Source organism: Callorhinchus milii, unplaced genomic scaffold, assembly GCF_018977255.1.
Source record: "Callorhinchus milii isolate IMCB2004 unplaced genomic scaffold, IMCB_Cmil_1.0 Scaffold3, whole genome shotgun sequence".
Lineage (NCBI taxonomy): Eukaryota > Metazoa > Chordata > Chondrichthyes > Chimaeriformes > Callorhinchidae > Callorhinchus > Callorhinchus milii.
Window position 1 is genome coordinate 83,312,399 of NW_024704744.1, and position 17,349 is coordinate 83,329,747.

Consider the following 17,349-nt stretch of genomic DNA (forward strand, 5'->3'; position numbering starts at 1 on the left):
GCCCTTCCTCAACTAAGCCTTCAAGCATAACCTTCTATTCCTATCTCCCTCATGTAATAATAACAATAATCCTTGCATTCGATATAGCGCTTTTCACGTCGGGAGGACATTCCAAAGCGCTTCACAGAACAGACTATAAAGTGAATTGACTGTATATTTGTGGGCAAACGCAGCAGCCAATTGCGCACAGCAATGTCCCACAAACAGTCATGGATTGAAAATGACCAATTTATTATTGTTTTTTGGAGGGATTATTATTAGGCTCTGTGTGGAGTAAGGAAACTTGCCCAAGGTTTCGCCCTGACCTGCCTGGAATTGAACTCAGGTCTCTCGCTTGCAAAGCGAGTGCTCTATCCACTGAGCTACAGGACTCCACAACCCATCTAGCTTTCTTTTAAATACATCTATGCTATTTGCCTCAACAACTCTTATGGTAGCATGTTCCACATTCCCACTACTAAATTTCTTTTAATTTCCCTATTTGATCTATTTGTGACTATTTTATATTGATGGCCCCTGGTTTTGATCTCCCCCACAAGTGGAAACATCTTCCCTATGTCTACCCTATCAAAACCCTTCATAATTTTAAAGACCTCTATCAGGTCACCCCTTACCCTCCTCTTTTCAAATGAAGAGTCCAAGCATGTTCAGTCTTTTTCTGATAGGTACAACCTCTCAGTTCTGGGATCATCCTTGTGGATCTCCTTTGCACCCTCTCCAGTGCCTCTACATCCCTTCTATAATGTGGGGACCAGAACTGCACACAGTATTCTAAGTGTGGTCTAACCAAAGGTTCCATAGAAGTTTACCATAACTTCCCTGCTTTTCATTTATATCCCTCTAGAAATGAACCCCAATGCCTGGTTTACTATTTTTATGGCCACTTTTAGTGAATTGTGTATGTGCACCCCTAGATCCCTTTGCTCCTCCACCCCATTTTATTTTCCAGGATGTATGTGACTTCCTTATTCCTTCTAACTTTTCTACATTGAAATACATTTGCCATTTAAATGTCCATTCAGCAAGTTTATTAATGTCTTGTAATTTGTTGCAGTCCTCCTCTGTATTAACTACTCCCCCAATTTGGTATCATCTGCAAATTTAGAAATTTTACTTCTGATTCCCGAGTCCAAATCATTAATGTTGTGAACAACAGTGGTCCCAATACCGATCCTTTTTCTACAACTTTTTATCTTTAACAGGTACTTCCATAGCAGTCATGGAGCATTTCTGTAAGGTCTTCAAATCCACGTTATTTACTTGTGATTTTAAAAATATATTTGTTTGTTTTATTTTACAAAATGTGAGCAACTTCATTAAAAAACGCCTTCAGGGTGGCTGGTGTGACAAATTGTAGTCACACATTGATGTTGTAAGGATTTATTCTGAAGAGTATATTTCAGGGCTAGATGTTACCATCAGATCCAAAACTTAGAAATTGATGAATTCCCTTTGCTGTCAAACCTTATATATTGACAGGCAAAATATTCCTCCACCCCTTAAAAAGAAAATATTGTCTCCTGCCTTTAGGCAGATCTTAATTTAATAAATGGAGAGGAAATGAAAAATGGGTTATAAAACTAACATTTCATCTCTGGAATCTAAATCAGAATCCAGATGAGATTAATGGGATGAATCTCTTCTCTTTGATGCAGTAATGCTGCCTGGAGTAAAGCCACTTCACTCTCAATAGCATAGTGAGACAAAGTGGGAAGCCTGTTTTATATGATCATCCTACCTTGTCTTAGTTTGCAAATGAAAAGAAATGAAATGTGCTGCTGTCAGAATACCACTTGTTTTTAATGTATTAATGTTTTAATGAATGTATTTAAAAAGCCTTTAATAATAATCAGCCATTTAATTACATTTTTAAAAAGTTCGAAAGCATCCCAGTGTCTTGGAAACTCCAATACATCTCAATATTTCTCTCACTGGGGCAGTTAGCCTCCTGCTATTCACATATGAGTTTATACTGCATGTGGATAAATTACACTGCTCTTAAAACCATCTCTTTCAAGTGGTGTCAGTAGCTGGTTTCCAATGCACTTCACATTGGCTGAATCCCCATTTACACTGTATGTTTGGTGGCATATCAATGCAAAATTATGTCAACACACCATCTAATATGTAGTATGTGTATAGCCGAAGGATCCCAAGTGATATGAATCTGGACTGTCTCAATGTATATGGTTGCACATAATTCAGCACTAGTTAAGGTTAAATTATTATTATTATTAAATTTAGAATATCACGCTGTGAGGGTATAAGGATGGCTTAGTGGAATTTGAAAATCGCAATAGTTAGTATGATTGCTCTTCTGCAGTTGGGAATAAGACATGTATTTGGGGAAATGTGGAAGGAATTTATCTCTGGATACGGACTTGGCCTGGGTGAGCACAATGGCAACAATGCCCCAATAATAGAAAATAATTCTGTTTTCCCATATTAGCAAATTCCATCTTAATGAATTTTCAAAGGAATTCTCCCTATCAAACTTATAGACCAATGCCTTAAATTCTCCCTTAAATTTATTACTGTATAATAATTCTTACATTTGATATAGCACATCATCATATAGTTGAAATATCTTAAAGCATCTGGTGGCAATCTAGTTAATAATGTTATTGGATGGTAGTTTGTGTGGAACTCAACCATTTGGGGAATGTAGTTACATTTAGACTTAGACCATTACATCAACTGTGTAAATAATGACCATCTACATTGTGAAAAACATCTCATAGGAATAGTAACCTCAACAAAGTAGGTCAATACAAAATAGAAGCAAAAGGCAACTCTCTAGAACAATGCAGCAACAGACCTTATTTTTTTATCGCTTTCTTCAAATAAACACCATCCTAAAGTTACAACAACAACAAGATTCCATTTATAGAGCGCCTTTCACGTCGGGAGGACGTCCCAAGGCGCTGTTGGTTAGTTTATATACTCAGAAAATAGAGCATTTTAGTGGATTTATTTTTTAAAAGAATAATTTTGCAACATCAGAGAACCAGTAAAGTGCATTTTGCTCTCTTCAATCTGAGATATTGCAGTTGAAGATACAGCATGCAATTTTTCAGTTTGAGATTGCAGCTGGCATTCTGCTTTTTCAACTGACAAATGGGCTTGAAAGTCCAGAAAACAGCCTGTACCCACCTTTGCAAAAACGTTTTCATTTTTTTTTCAGATTTTGGATTTGAATCACAATTTTTTTTCACAAACCAAGTCATAATTATCCCATAAATTGCTACATTTTCAAATGTATTGCTAGTAATTGACAGTATCATTCCATTCGTAATCCAAACCAAATTCTGATCTCAATGTTCTGGTTTATTCATGATTGCCTACATTTATTGTCTTTAGCTTAGGTTTCCTTTTAAAACATGACTAATCTTTCCAGTATATTGGTGGGAAGGGTTGGTTGCGGGACTGATTAGTAGGATGCTGATTCACTTCCCTCTTCCATTTTTCTACATTTTCTTTATCTCAACTGTATTGCCCCTTCACCTCTTATTGACTGGCACACAAATGCGATTGGCTGAAACCTGGGAAGAGGTCATCTTGCCTGCCCTCTGGTCCACGGTCTGTTCATTGCCAAGGGGAATAAATAAATGGACTCCTAACATTAAAATAAGGCTGAATACAGCCAATTGGTTTTAACAGTCAGGTTCCAGCATAGGATTATTTTATGCTGATGGCTATAATATAGATATTTTGGCATGCCTTTATAATTGAAAAAAATGCATAATGCGTTTTATTTTACAAAAAAATGAAATACTTCCAACCACAGCTATTAAAACGAATATTACCTCTTTGCCCCCCCCAGGCATTTTGTGTGTTTGTTTGGGGGCGGGAAGGGGGAACATGTTTTTTTTTCATTCCTCTCATGGCAATTGTGGAGTAAAGAGCTAAATCCACGGTTTCCTGCTCTATATTGATTCGAATTGGAACGGGAAATTATAAATCCCCAAATTGGATGTGTTTATAATCGAATCGGATCGGGTGGGTGGTGGTGGTGGTAATCCAACTCAGTGGGGTTCGCACCCACCCTGTTTCTGCTGCGGTGTTGCTTACCACACATTGCTCCTGAAACTACCTCCAAAGTGTTGTCACGGACCAAAGCTTCATCAGTCCGGTTCTGGCAGCCTGAGCACCAGTTTGTATTAGCACGTTACTCGGCAAATCACTGTGACGGTTTTCGCCGCCATAAGTGCAGCAATAAATAAATGCAGCTTTTGGAGCTTGTGCAATGCCCAGTGGGTCCAGACTCTCCTTTTCGTCGAGCAGCACTAAAACCCACACTCTTCCTTTGCCCGAATTCTCGCCCTTCGCCGATCATGAGTCGCGAGAGAATATGTTATCATCCCCTGGAATCGTACCGAAAGGTTTGAAACATGTGTTTTGAAGCTACAGTTAATCGTTCTTTTTTTCCCCGAAGGAGGAGAAAGCCTTTAACAAACAGCAGCTTCAGAGCAAGAGGGACTCCCCTCAAAAAAAAACGGGGTGGGAGGAGTGCTGGGCGGGTCGCTCGGGATATTTTAAATGGAAAAACGGCTTAAAAAAAATAAAAATGGGGTGAGTGGGGGGGAATTTTATAGAAAATATTTATTTACAAAAACCCCAGGACGCTCACCAAGTGCTTCCCTCGGTCTCACCTCGCGTTAGGGTTTACGTACCGTTTGGAGTCGCTGATGGTTTTTTTTTATATATATAATACCGTACAGTATTGCCTTTTTAATATAATACAGCACTTACATATTTTTTAAAAATTATCCTTTCCTAATGCCGTTCGGGGGGGGGGGGAGGTCTGGGATGGGAATGGAGTCGCCTCCTTTACATTTCTGTGGAGGTCACTAACCTTTTATAATGGCCTAAACTACAGAAATAACGTGGCGGTCACAAGTCGTGTGGGTGAATGGGAAGGGAGAGAGGGCGACTTTATATATATATTTTTTTTAAAAAAACACGTCTGGTTCGTACAGTAAGTGTACAGATAAGTATTTGTGAAAATAAAGCGTAACAAAATCGCAGGGCGGATCTCTGTAAAGAATGAAAAAAAGACTGAATCACACGAAGGAATGTCCCCGCCGCCGCCGCAGGACTCCTTTCCCTGCGCGTCGTCTCCCTCACGGATTGGCGGAGTGGCACAGCTCGCGGGCGAGGAAAAGGACGGAGCGAGCGGCGCACTGATCCGGCGGTCTCTTGGATCGAGAGAAAAACAGCCGAGCCGACCCCCCCCCCCCCCCCAGAAGTGAAGCGGTCCCGCTCCGCTCGAGCTGGGCGGCGACGCGGCTCGTGGAGTGACGTGAGACGGCCGTTAGTCAGTCAGCTCGTGCCGGAGCCGGAGCGCAGCGCGTGCGCGCGGCGGTGGTGGTAGTAGTGGTGGTGGTGCTGGAAGGGACCGTTAGAGAAGCGCTGCTGTCCATTGAGAGCTGCAGATGACCCGCGTTACCGTTACTTTTTGTTTTGAACAGGGAATTTGTTAACATCGCCTCGTTTCCCCCCCCCCCCAAAAAAAAAAAAAATCTGAAAAGAAATGTCATTCGTTTCTTAATCTAATCGTATTATTATTATTATTATTATTATTATCATCTGTCAAGAAGGTGCAGTGTTGCACTGACGGGTTTCCACTGGAATTCGTGTCTGCGCCGGGAAGAAGGCGGTTTCCCGAATCGCCGCCGCAGACTTGACTTATTCAAATCCGGTGTTACTGTACTTAAGTGGATATCCACAAATGTCCACGTTTTAAAGAAACCCGAAGTCGGCGGCGCCTCCGTTGCAAATCGCCGAGAGGGTCTGGATCCTGGAGCCCGCGGTCCTACTTTGGCTTAAAATGGAGATTTTTTTTCAAAAAAATTAAAACGTTGTGACACACACACACACCACACACACACATACAACACACATACATCACACACTGCAGCCGAGGATGCCAACCGCAGGGATGAGACGGCAGGAGCCAGCGGTGGATCGTACCGTTTAAAAAAAAAGGAGCCCTTGGATTGCAGTGAATTGAAAATGGAGAACGATTTCTCTTCGCTTTTAGAGCAGTTCATGTCCAGTCCTTTGGTAACTTGGGTAAGGACTTTTTCGAAGGCTGCTTTTCAGATTTTTTTTATTTTTTTTTTGGTGGGGGGGTGGGGGGGGGGATTCGAGGATATTGCGGTTTTGGACGTCGTTTGAATCGCATAACGTTAAACCTCGCTCGCGTTTTTTTTTTTTGATTTTTTTTAATATATATATATATAAAGGTCTTTTTTTTTTAAACGTTTCCCCCCAAAAATTCCCACTTTTATTCTCAGGTCAAGACTTACGGACCGTTATCTCCAGCAAATGGGGGTGTACTTTCCGAGTACGTGGAGTTGGTGGACGGGTTTTTTCTCAGTAACCTGATGGTCCAGATGTAAGTATCCTCATGCGGTATGTGTTGTGAGTTGTTCGTTCGCGTATTGGGATTCGTGTGGTTTTCCCGTTCGTGTGAGTCCAAAAAAAATGATGTGTAAAAGCACTCGGAGATTCACGCGTTCAATTAAGAGCATAATGTATAGCACTGACATCCTGCGAGTAGGCAATTGAATTCCATGGAGAATGACCCTATTGCATTTCCTTGGAAGCATATCCTCTGGAGACAGCGTGTCGTGTGTGTGTGTGTGTGTGTTTTTTTTTGCCCTATAATTCCAGGGTTTTTCAGTTCCTTGCAACGATGTATGAGGTAAATATGCTTAATGGGGACTAAGGAAATCCGACCAGTACTTCAGCATTTATTCAAATTATTGGGTTCGCGCTACATCCGTTCAAGAAATGGGACACTCCTCCAGGTATTGAATTACAAAGGGAGAACTATTTATTGCCATGGTTTGCGTTCATCACAACTGAGTATTGCCATTGCGTTTTAGGGCTACCTATTGCTTAAACGGGATTGCTGGTAGTGTTTTGCTGAGCCAGAATCCATTTTGCAACGCAACCAATATCGTGTCAATGAAGAAGCATAGTGTGCGCAATTTTTGTAGACTTTAGGCAAAATCATTTCGGTGTCTCGTTGGAAATGTGTCACACTAAGTGCAATTTGCTTCAGAAAACAAGATTTTTTTAAAAAAAAATTCCGGGGCAGATTCAATTCCTCAATTCAGAGCTTTATGAGTTTCACATGCTCGTCGTCATTTGGGAAAAAGTAGATTTGTGGGAGAGGTATTTGTAAATTGGCTAAACGTGTTTTACAATGTATTTTTGATTTAAAAAGGCGAGTTGTCTTTGGTCTTTTGTACTTGAGATGTTAAAGATAGTAAGGGACTAATGACTAAATATTTAGAAAGTTCTGGTGCCAGCACAGTACAACTGAATATTATTTTAACTGTGAAATATAGAAGCTTCCGAATGGCTGCATTGTGGGTAACTAAACTGCTTAATGTAATACTAAGATATATTGATTCTAGATTCTGTTCAAAGCTGAGTTTGCAGTTCTCAGATGTGCTGGTGATGACAAGGGTACTACAATATGCCCTTGTGCCACGTAAGGGAAGAGAAAAATCAACAGGGTTTTTAATCCTGATCACTATCCACCTGACCCCTTCAGGAAAATGAACTTCAATGTATGTTGGGTAATAACTTGATTGGAATTGGTTGTGATGCCCCTATAGATAAATAATTAATGGCTGCCATTCGCTATATAGGGTGTCAGATAAACCTATTGAACGGTATTCCAGCATCAGTTGAGAAGGGGTCACGTTATTTGTGGGTAGGAACTGCAAGTTGGAGAGTTGCTGCTGACATCGTGGAGTGGGAAAACACTGATTTAATATTTCATGTAGCCTGTTCCATTTCAAATTATCTGAGAGTCAAGATTAATATTGGATGGGAATGTCATTGCTAGATCCAGTATGCATTTGATATAGTGTCTTGTCACATCATGGAGACGTTTCAAAGTGCTTAACAGGATGCACTAAAGTATAAATGTTGACTCTAAATGTTGAAAGGTGGAAGCCATATTCATTGGCTCCCGCAATGTCTTCTATCCTGCAGCTCTGACCTCCCCAGCCTAGCCCTCAGACTTACTGAACCGGTGCGCAACTGAGGTGTCAGTTTCGATCCACAGCTGTCCTTCCTGTCCCACGTCCAGTCCCTGACCAGGACTGACTTTTTCCACCTCCACCACATTGCTTGCCTCTGACTGAACCTTACCCCAGACGCAGTCGAAACACTCGTCCATGCGTTCATCACCTCCCGACTCGACTTCTCAAATGCTCTCTTCATCGGTCTTCCCAGCTCTACCATACACAGGATCCAGCTGACCCCAAAACTCAGCTGCCTGTATACTCATCCACATTAAACTCCGTACCCCCATCACACCAGTTCTAGCCAGGCTTCACTGGCTCCCAGTCTCTGAATGGATCGATTTCAACATCCTCACACACATTTTCAAATTCTTTCATGCCCTGGCACCTCCTTACCTCTCTGACTTGCTTACCTACAGTCCGCTACCTCCACTCGACTGGCTCCAGCCTTCTGCGTGTCCCTCATGCCCTCCATTCCACCATTGCTGGTCACACTTTTAGTCACTATGTCCTGAAACTCTGGAACATTCTTCCTCTAACCCTCCATGTTGCCCCTTCCTTCCCCACCCTCACGTCGCGCCTGAAGTCCTTGCTCTTTGATTGTGCCTACGGTCACCTTCTCCTTCCCCCGGCTCGGCATCGTGCTCCGCCACTGTCAAGCAGTCTGAGACACTACCCTGCGTGAGGGGAGCTATATAAATGCAAGTTGTTTTTTGTGAAGGGGATTCACTGTATATTTTGTGGGTGAAACAAATCCAGTAGGTGGATACAGAGCATTGGTAGAGGTCTATAAAGAATCCCTCTTGTCAAGAAGATGAGTAGCACCTAGAAAGACGATGGGAGAAAAATCCAAGGTACATCTCTTTTAATAAGTGTGTTAAAAATGGAGAAGTTTGGGAAATGTTTAACTTCAGTTACTATATTAATTTTTTGACTCAGAATTTTAATATAACTCATATTTTGAAGACAACAACTTTAATACTAATTCTTCTAGATAAAAAGCTAATCTTGTGCTGTCTTAAATACATTGCATGTAATTTACAGTAACATTGATTAAGTATTGATTAAATCAAAGGAAATGTTTTATAGAGCTTTGCAGTGAGCAGTACAAAGTACTGTTTAATGATCGTAAAATTATTTTTAGTTTAAATACCTTTTTTAACATTGTGTTGTAAATATTTCACAGTTTCTAGGATCTCTATAAACACAGTTTGGACATGAAACTCATTGGTTCGGGGTTTACTGATGGTTCAAAGCCAGCCATAGACAGATGGCCGCAGATTTGCTGCCAGTTTGGAGTCTGGCTTTAAGCTGTACTGTAACTCCCATTAAGTGATCAAATTTCAGATCTGATGGATTTTGGTCAGTGTGTCAGTGAAGATTCTTAATGCTACCCTATATCGAAACATAATTTTGGTCGGTGGGGGAGAGGGGAGAGAGGATGCTCTGAAGCACAAGGCAGGTTAATCACTGGGACTGCTATTTTCTTTTGCTAAAATTGTACAGCTGGACTTCTACAGTGAAAAACTGCACTATGTGTTTCCAAATGAAATTGATGTCAGTTGTCATAAGTAGGTTACTCACAAATGAAAATAGCTGTAGGTTGTTCTTTGCACTATGATGCCTATAGACTTCTATGCAGAATTGGCCTATTTCGGCAGGCTACTTGTCAGTGAAGCATTCTAATTTTCTTACAAAGAAATCCATTCATCTGCAGTATGCTCATTGTCCTGGAAGAGATCCACAGATTGACAACCAAACTAGCTTCTGGCACTTTACCATTATATTGTAAGGAACTTAAGAAGTAGAAAATGCTGGAAGTTCTAATAGAATTCATGGCGTTGCAAACTTTCATTAAATTAATATTTGATAAAAAAATTAACAAATATTTTTTCTAAAGATGCTCGCTCCTCTAGTTTGCTGTGCTGTCCTTGCTTAATTGTCGAGAGTATTACACATCAAGTTGACTAAAGTAGTGAGACAGATCTAACATTTGAGTCATGCACAATTATTCATATTCCAGTAAGTTGAATCATGTCATTGATTTTAAAATACCTAAGAGTGATTGCAGTTAATGTAATGAGCAGTATGTAGATTTAAAAAGTCAGTAACTAAAGTGATGGAAATAAAGTTATTTAGCATAAGAAATGTAGATTTGAGATGCAAATGCTCAGAACAGTGAGCTCTTGAACTAAACCAACCAATCATACAATCATTGGAAGTATTGTAACTTTTGTCAGTGAAAGACAAAAATATATAGTCTACTGAAACTATCAAATGAGTTTTTAAATTCTAGTAGTTTAAATACATAGTAATTGTTTTAAAAATCTAAAAGCTTTAGGTTTTAAGATTTAATTTTCAAATGTTCTGTAAAATTGAAAAATGTTTGCAGGGAAGTGTATGCTTTAGCTCCATTAATATTTAACCATTGGTTGATTCAGTGAAAAAGCATGTGTGTGTTGCATGGTGTCAGTCTGATGGTTTTGTTTCTCAGATGCTTAGTGGAGTAAAGCCACATCTCAGGTTGCACTTTTGGAGAAAGGAAGGGAGGGACTGAAAATTGGGTATTGTTTTTTTCTGCAACTGTTGGATTTATACTGGAGTTTTGCTAATTGGGATTAAAGTGCTGGTGCGTCCAGCACTTTAATCTTCTAAATTTATCTTGCATATTACTATTTATTGACTTATTTTATGCACCACTTTGTATTTTATTTATTATAGTGGATATAAACAGAAATAAACCAAAATACAAATGATAGTTATCCAGTGGACTAACCTGACATTATGATCATGTTATTCTGCTAAACTAATTAGTAGATTTCCAATATACACTTGATTAAATAATTTTCTTTAGATCAAAACATACATTACAACAACAGCAACAAAATTACATTTATAGAGCGCCTTTCACGTCGGGAGGACGTCCCAAAGTGCTGAACAGTCAGGTGTCGGGGTCCGAGCATGTGGTGAGGGGTGGTTTAGGGGTGAGGGAAGGCAGAGAGGTGGGACGGCGATCAAAGGCACAATCAAAGTGAAGGGTCTTGAGACCGGCCTTGAAGGAGGCAAGGGAGGAAGCGAGGCGAAGGGACCCTGGGATGGAGGTCCAGAGTGTGGGGGCAGAGAGGCTGGAAGTTACTCTGCACAATTTAACTTTTTTTTTACAGCATATTAGCAGATGAGATCTTAAAGTTTTTTTTACATTTATCAGATAATTAAATTACAGGAGATTTAAAACAAAAGCGTTTGCTTCATTTTATGATGCTCCATATCCACACTTTCAATTGGTGGTACCATCAATCAATCGGTAAGGATGCATACCTGAGCTGTGGGCAGGAGATATCTGCTATCCTCTCAGTGAGGGCTCAAACCCATGTTTATCAATGACCAACTTGTGACAATCCTCCTGGGGTTGTGCGAAAAGATGATTATAATAATAATAATCCTTGCATTTGATACAGTGCCTTATCAAGATAAACACAGCTTTCTTGGAGCCGAGGTGACGTGCTTGCCAATGGTATGTTGGAATTGAGTCAACTTTCTATGGTGTTTTCGATAGTCCAGTTCCCGAGCTGGGGTGGGTAGATTGCACAGTCCTCTCTAGGGCACTGCTGATGGCAGATCAGTTATCCAGCTGATTGGCAGGACTTGGAAGGACAGACTGGCAGCAGGGATTATTCCCAATCGACTCCTCTTAATTTTACAAGATAAGGCCCTAATGGATAGAATGGTCCTAGCTGGTCATGCAGCGGGAAGCTGGCTAGACAGTGCTCTCAATGACAACCTATGCAGTTTTAGCTGGTTAAATGCCAGTGGTATGCCAACTTTGTGGTGCTCAAACCTTGGCTCTTGCCAACCTGTGCCTAATACTCTCCGGATTTAGGCAAACCAGGGAAAGGGTGTCTATTCCGATCCAGGTACAGAAAATGTCACGTATATATACAGACATATCTAGAACTGTGTCTATTTTTGGTATTCATAAGAATGGTTATGGGTTTCCACATGTGTCAGACATCCAGCTGATCAAAAACAAAACCTGTGATAGGACTCTCCTCTGGTGGGTTCAGGCCCCATGTCAGACTATTCACTTGTATTGTCAAGGCTGACACTGTTGTAGTGTTGGGGCGGGAGGGGGGGTGATGGGCATTGCATTATTAGAGATCCCAATATTAAAACGAGATGCCATCTGCCTACTCAGAGAGACTTAAAGATTCATGCCACTACTGTTTGAAAAGAGAAGTGCACTGGTCAACAATCCCCCAGATAAAATTGGTCATTCACTTCATAGCTATCTGTGAGATATTGCTGTGCACAAATTGTTTTCTGCATTCACCTACAAAATGCACTTTACAGTAAAACCTGTGAAGTGCTTTGCAATGTCCTCCCCAAATCATCCAGTGTTGCCTGAATTCAATGTCTTCACTTATGTGGTGGCCTTCAGAAGTGCAAACTAAAATGGCTCTGCGTCTATTTGACTGTATGTGTGTGTGTGTGTGCCCTCGCATGCGTGTGTATCATTGTTTGTTTGTATGCGTGTAATCAAGTTTGTACATGCCCTTGTGTGCGTAAGTGGGCACAAAGTTAGCTGACGCAGTTGGCGCTCCTCCCAATGATAACAATTGAAACCAATCCAGAATGAAAAGACGGAGTCCTGGCGATAGGTATTTTGTCTTGTTTAATTTACAAAAGGGCTGATGTCTACAGGATAACAGGAAGCTTACACATGGCAGATGTCCATAGTAATACGACAACTGTTCAATGTGATGAAAAAATTGTGTTCTCATCGTGGGTATGTGACTGCAGAAAGCAGTTTAGTTGGTTGGTTTAGGTTTCCTGTTCATTGATTGCAGCGGGTTGCCAGGCAGAGGTTTAATGTGAGATTTTCTGTGGTATGCAGTTGGAAGGGATACAGCTGATAATTTAAATATTTAGTTTTTTCGCTATGCCTGTGTACTGCAATAGAGTATGTTGGCCTCGATAATCCATAAAAATTGTTATGGACTGAACAAAGCAGCCCTGGTATAAGTATTGTTTCCTGAGTTGATATTTCCTTTAGTGTAATAATGGTTAAAGTGTTAAAGAAGAGCATTTTGATGATTTGAGCAACAAATGCATAAGAGGGTATGTTGAGGACATGTGTTTGGTTTGTTAAATAAAGATCTAGCTGCTCTTTAGTTGGTGGTGTATGGAATTGGTTTTATTGTTTTAATAACATAAGAAATGGGGAAAAAGGACACCCTTTTTTTCCACAGCCACAAAATTCATAGAGCTCCAGGTTCTAGATTCTTGTTGGGTTCTCTGAATTCTCTTCAATGTTCGTTTGGCTTTAGGACGTCCAAAACCACTTACAGTATTCACATTGTGGTCTTGGAGCACACGCAGAGCTGGATCAGCATCTTTGGGTGCAGCAAGATGCAGCACAGTTTTTAATTCAGTTTGATGACTGCAGCTTCACATTGCCAGGGAACCATAGTGAATGATCAGCGATCTTGCTCAAATCCTTTTCTTTCTTTGCTGATAGACATTTTGTACATGTATCTTATGTTTCTTGTTTCACTACATATTACTTTGCAATCACGTGCCTTAATTTCCACATGCCTCTCCTTAGCCCATGTGCTTTATTGGTCAAGATATACTTGATTGTTTTTGGATCCTCATATAATTCACCTGTTCAGAGAACTTAATGTCACCAGCAAATCTTGTATTGCAAGGAATGTTTATCTCCAAATTATTTAAGTAGTGTGAACAGCATTTACTTTAAAATTCTAGAACGTTCACAATATTTTTTATTCTGTAAATATTGGAAACCTGCATAGCCATGAATGTTCCAGGATTGCAGTCGATAGATATGGAACAAAGATTAATTCAATATTGTATATATTTAACTATCCATACAGCAAATGGTTGTATATTATGGGTGAATATTGTGCAGCAGTGCAATTTAAGTTAGTACTTACTTGTAATTTGGGTGCAAGGATTATTTTGGGTAGGCTGTATTCTTTCTGTTAGTTCACATTCTGTGATTCAAGCGTGAGTATTTTGAGCTATTTTACAATTAATTTTAGCAAGTTCACAAAATGTTTTTCATCCTGAAAGTACATAAACGTAGAGCAGAATTATTTCATGCTAACACTGAGGGTTCATAAAACAAAAATTACATTTCCACGGAATCTACATTATTTTGTTCTATTATTAGTTCAAATAAGATTTTATCTTCGAATCCAGATGCTAGAGAAGGAAACAACCAGTATACTCGTAGTGATTTTACAGACAGCAAATACAATGTACAGTATATAACAGTAGTGAGTGATTCCTGAGCCTGTAACCTAAGGAAGTTGTTTAGATGACCTCAAAATGCAAGTTCCTTAGAATTGCTCTCCACTCTGTTATTTCTAATCTTGAATTACAAGTGGTTTCTTTCTTCTTCTCTCCCCCACCCTCCCCCCACCATTCCTCAAAAAAAGCATGAAAAGAGTAGGAATATTTGTTCTCTACCCATCCAGCCATCTTGGAGCCATGCCAATGCAGGGAACTGCAGCTGTGTGATCCTGCCCTCTTGTAATCTGACCCATTTTCCATATCTGATGGTAGTTAAAAAGATACAACCATTCTAATCTATCTAATAGGTTACTGTGGGGCTCGGTACTTAAGGATGCATTACACTAACCCTAAAAACACTAACATTTGCTCAAAAGGGGAAGGGGAAGAAAGAATACTGAACTAAAGTACTATTTGTTTAAGAGCGTTTTCAATTTTTAAAAAAAGAAATGTGTAAAGTAAAAAAAAAACTTGAATTTATACAGCACTGAAATGTTTTTGGAACCTAATCTAGTTCATTTTTGAGTGAATGTATTGGCTTGAATAACAATACAATATTACATAATCAGACTCCTGGTTTCTCTCCCTTTATCTTCAGCGTGTTGGTCTAATGAGTTGGAATTCTGTATTCAATTGAAAATAGCTAAGTAATTCCAAATTTTGGCCTTTAGGGTGGCCAAAAAGAAATCAATCTGTCAGATGGTATTGTGGATGGCATTTTATTTTTCTTTAAAGCTAAAATATTTGATTGCAGATTGTGCATACTGGAACTTGATGTTGATAGGCACTGGCTACCTTATATCAAGACATGCGAACCTTAAATCTTGATTTTAGTACAAATATTATTAAAGTTTTATTCACAGAGCCATTGATTGAAGTCTTTTGCACGGTAGATACTGTATGAAGCAAATTAATTTAGTTAGTTTGAAACCTGCTTTTTGTACTGAAATAAGCTTTTATTATTATTACTCATTATTTGTACAGTTGTGCAATATTAATGCTTGTCAACACTCTAGAAACGATAGCAAAGTGAAAAAAATACAACAACAATTTGCATTTATATAGCGCCCCTCACTCAGGGTAGCGTCTCAGAACATTTGACAGTGGAGGAGCACAACATCGAACCGGGGGGAGGGAAGGCGACCGTAGGCACGGTTGAAGAGGAACGCGTCTTCAGGCTCGATCTGAAGATGCGAGAAGGAAGGGGAAAGGCGGAGGGATAGAGGAAGAGTGTTCCAGAGATTTGGGGCGTAATGGTTGAAAGCAAGGCCTCCAGTGGTGGAATGGAGGGCACAAGGAACATGCAGGAGGCCAAAGCCAGTCGAGTGGAGGTAGTGTGTTGGGGAACAAGAAAGTCAGAGAGTAGGCAGGTGCCAGTGCATGAAGGAATTTGAAACCGAGTGTGAGAATCTCGAAATACAGTGATTCAGTTCTTTAGATTTTTGTCTCGGGGAAAGGAAAAAATGCTGATGAAAATTGGTTTGACTTTTAAAATGCATTCATAAGATCATTTCAGCTATTCATGTTAGTATTCTCCCTCCCCTAAGGAAAATATATCTATAGTTATTAATCTTGGTTTTTTTTCTTGTTTTCAGAAACGCTAAATCAGTAAATCAAAGATTAAACAAGAAAGTCAACAATGATGCAGCACTTCGAATTCAAAATTTATCTACTCTGGTGCAGCATATCAAATTATACTACCAGGTATGACAACATTCCGCTTTAAATTTATGTTAAACTCCTGGACTTACTTCAAATGCACAATGTCTATTGTATTCATGAAATATTCTTGAAACTGTATGAACTGCATATTGAGTACTATTGGACATTTTTACCCATTTGAGCATCACCACAATGGTAAATAGTACTCTACTTCAAAATTTAATGAAAGTAAATTATTGAGCTGCTGTATTCCAAATCGAAAGCAATGGTCAACATTAAAGTTATATAGAACACAGTATATTCACACGCTAACTATATATATATATGTGTGTGTGTGTATATATATATATGTGTGTGTGTGTGTATATATATATGTGTGTGTGTGTATATATGTGTGTGTATATATGTGTGTGTATATATGTGTGTGTATATATGTGTGTGTATATAAATGTATGTGTGTGTATAAATATATGTGTGTGTATATATATATGTGTGTGTGTGTGCATATATATGTGTGTGTATATATAAATGTATATATATGTGTGTGTGTATATATGTGTGTGTGTTTATATGTGTGTGTGTATATATGTGTGTGTGTTTATATGTGTGTGTGTATATATGTGTGTGTGTATATATGTGTGTGTGTATATATGTGTGTGTATATATGTGTGTGTGGGTGTCTATACATATGTATGTGTGTGTATATGTGTGTGTGTATATGTGTGTGTATATATATATATATACACACACATTTATTCTCATTGTTGAAGAGAATACAGCTACAGCAACAACAAAACAGATGCATGGTTGAGGTTACTAGGACTGTGATTTACCCACGTAAAATCTCTTAGGATTTTAATGTGCTCCTTGACTACCCTCTTACTGTTATAGCATTGGGGGAAAAATTGGCATTTTCCATTTGCTGCTTTCGAATTCTCTCGTGGCTCCCTCTGATTCTTTTGTTTCTGTACAGTCTTATATTCAGCCCAATAGTCGCTCTCTCTTTTCTTCCGACAATTGTTATAAATGTTTTGTTTCTTTATTTCCCTTTTATTTTCCTGTTGATCCATTTTTGTGTGTTTAGATTTTGCCCCTGCTGAACTTCGGTATATACTGGTTCTGCATGTACTGCATAATTTTAAGGATGCCCATTTCTCCTCAACTGATTAGTTCTTGAATAATGTTGTCAATACTATGAATGCCCAAGATAGAATGACATTGTACAAGCTTAAGGCCTTAATTGTTATAGATATACTTGCATGTGCTTTGTTTCATTGGCCTGAACAGAAAAGAAAATATGAAAAGTACTTAGTGTTTCTCATTG

General features: G+C 39.3%; 1 protein-coding gene across 8 annotated transcripts in view; it reads left to right on the forward strand.

The window, feature by feature from the left end:
• Positions 1 to 5,870: 5,870 nt before the first annotated feature.
• LOC103177968 (girdin) overlaps positions 5,871 to 17,349 on the forward strand; it is an 84,919-nt gene continuing 73,440 nt past the window's right edge. For 7 of the 8 annotated variants that reach the window (XM_007892396.2, XM_007892394.2, XM_007892395.2 and 4 more), the window contains exons 1-3: positions 5,958 to 6,075; positions 6,300 to 6,400; positions 15,959 to 16,067. In XM_007892396.2, the coding sequence (XP_007890587.2) occupies positions 6,016 to 6,075; positions 6,300 to 6,400; positions 15,959 to 16,067 (270 nt within the window). In that variant the 5' untranslated portion in view covers positions 5,958 to 6,015. Of the gene's footprint in view, positions 6,076 to 6,299; positions 6,401 to 15,958; positions 16,068 to 17,349 lie in introns of all 8 variants that reach the window. The other variant, XM_007892393.2, reaches the window with a different exon arrangement.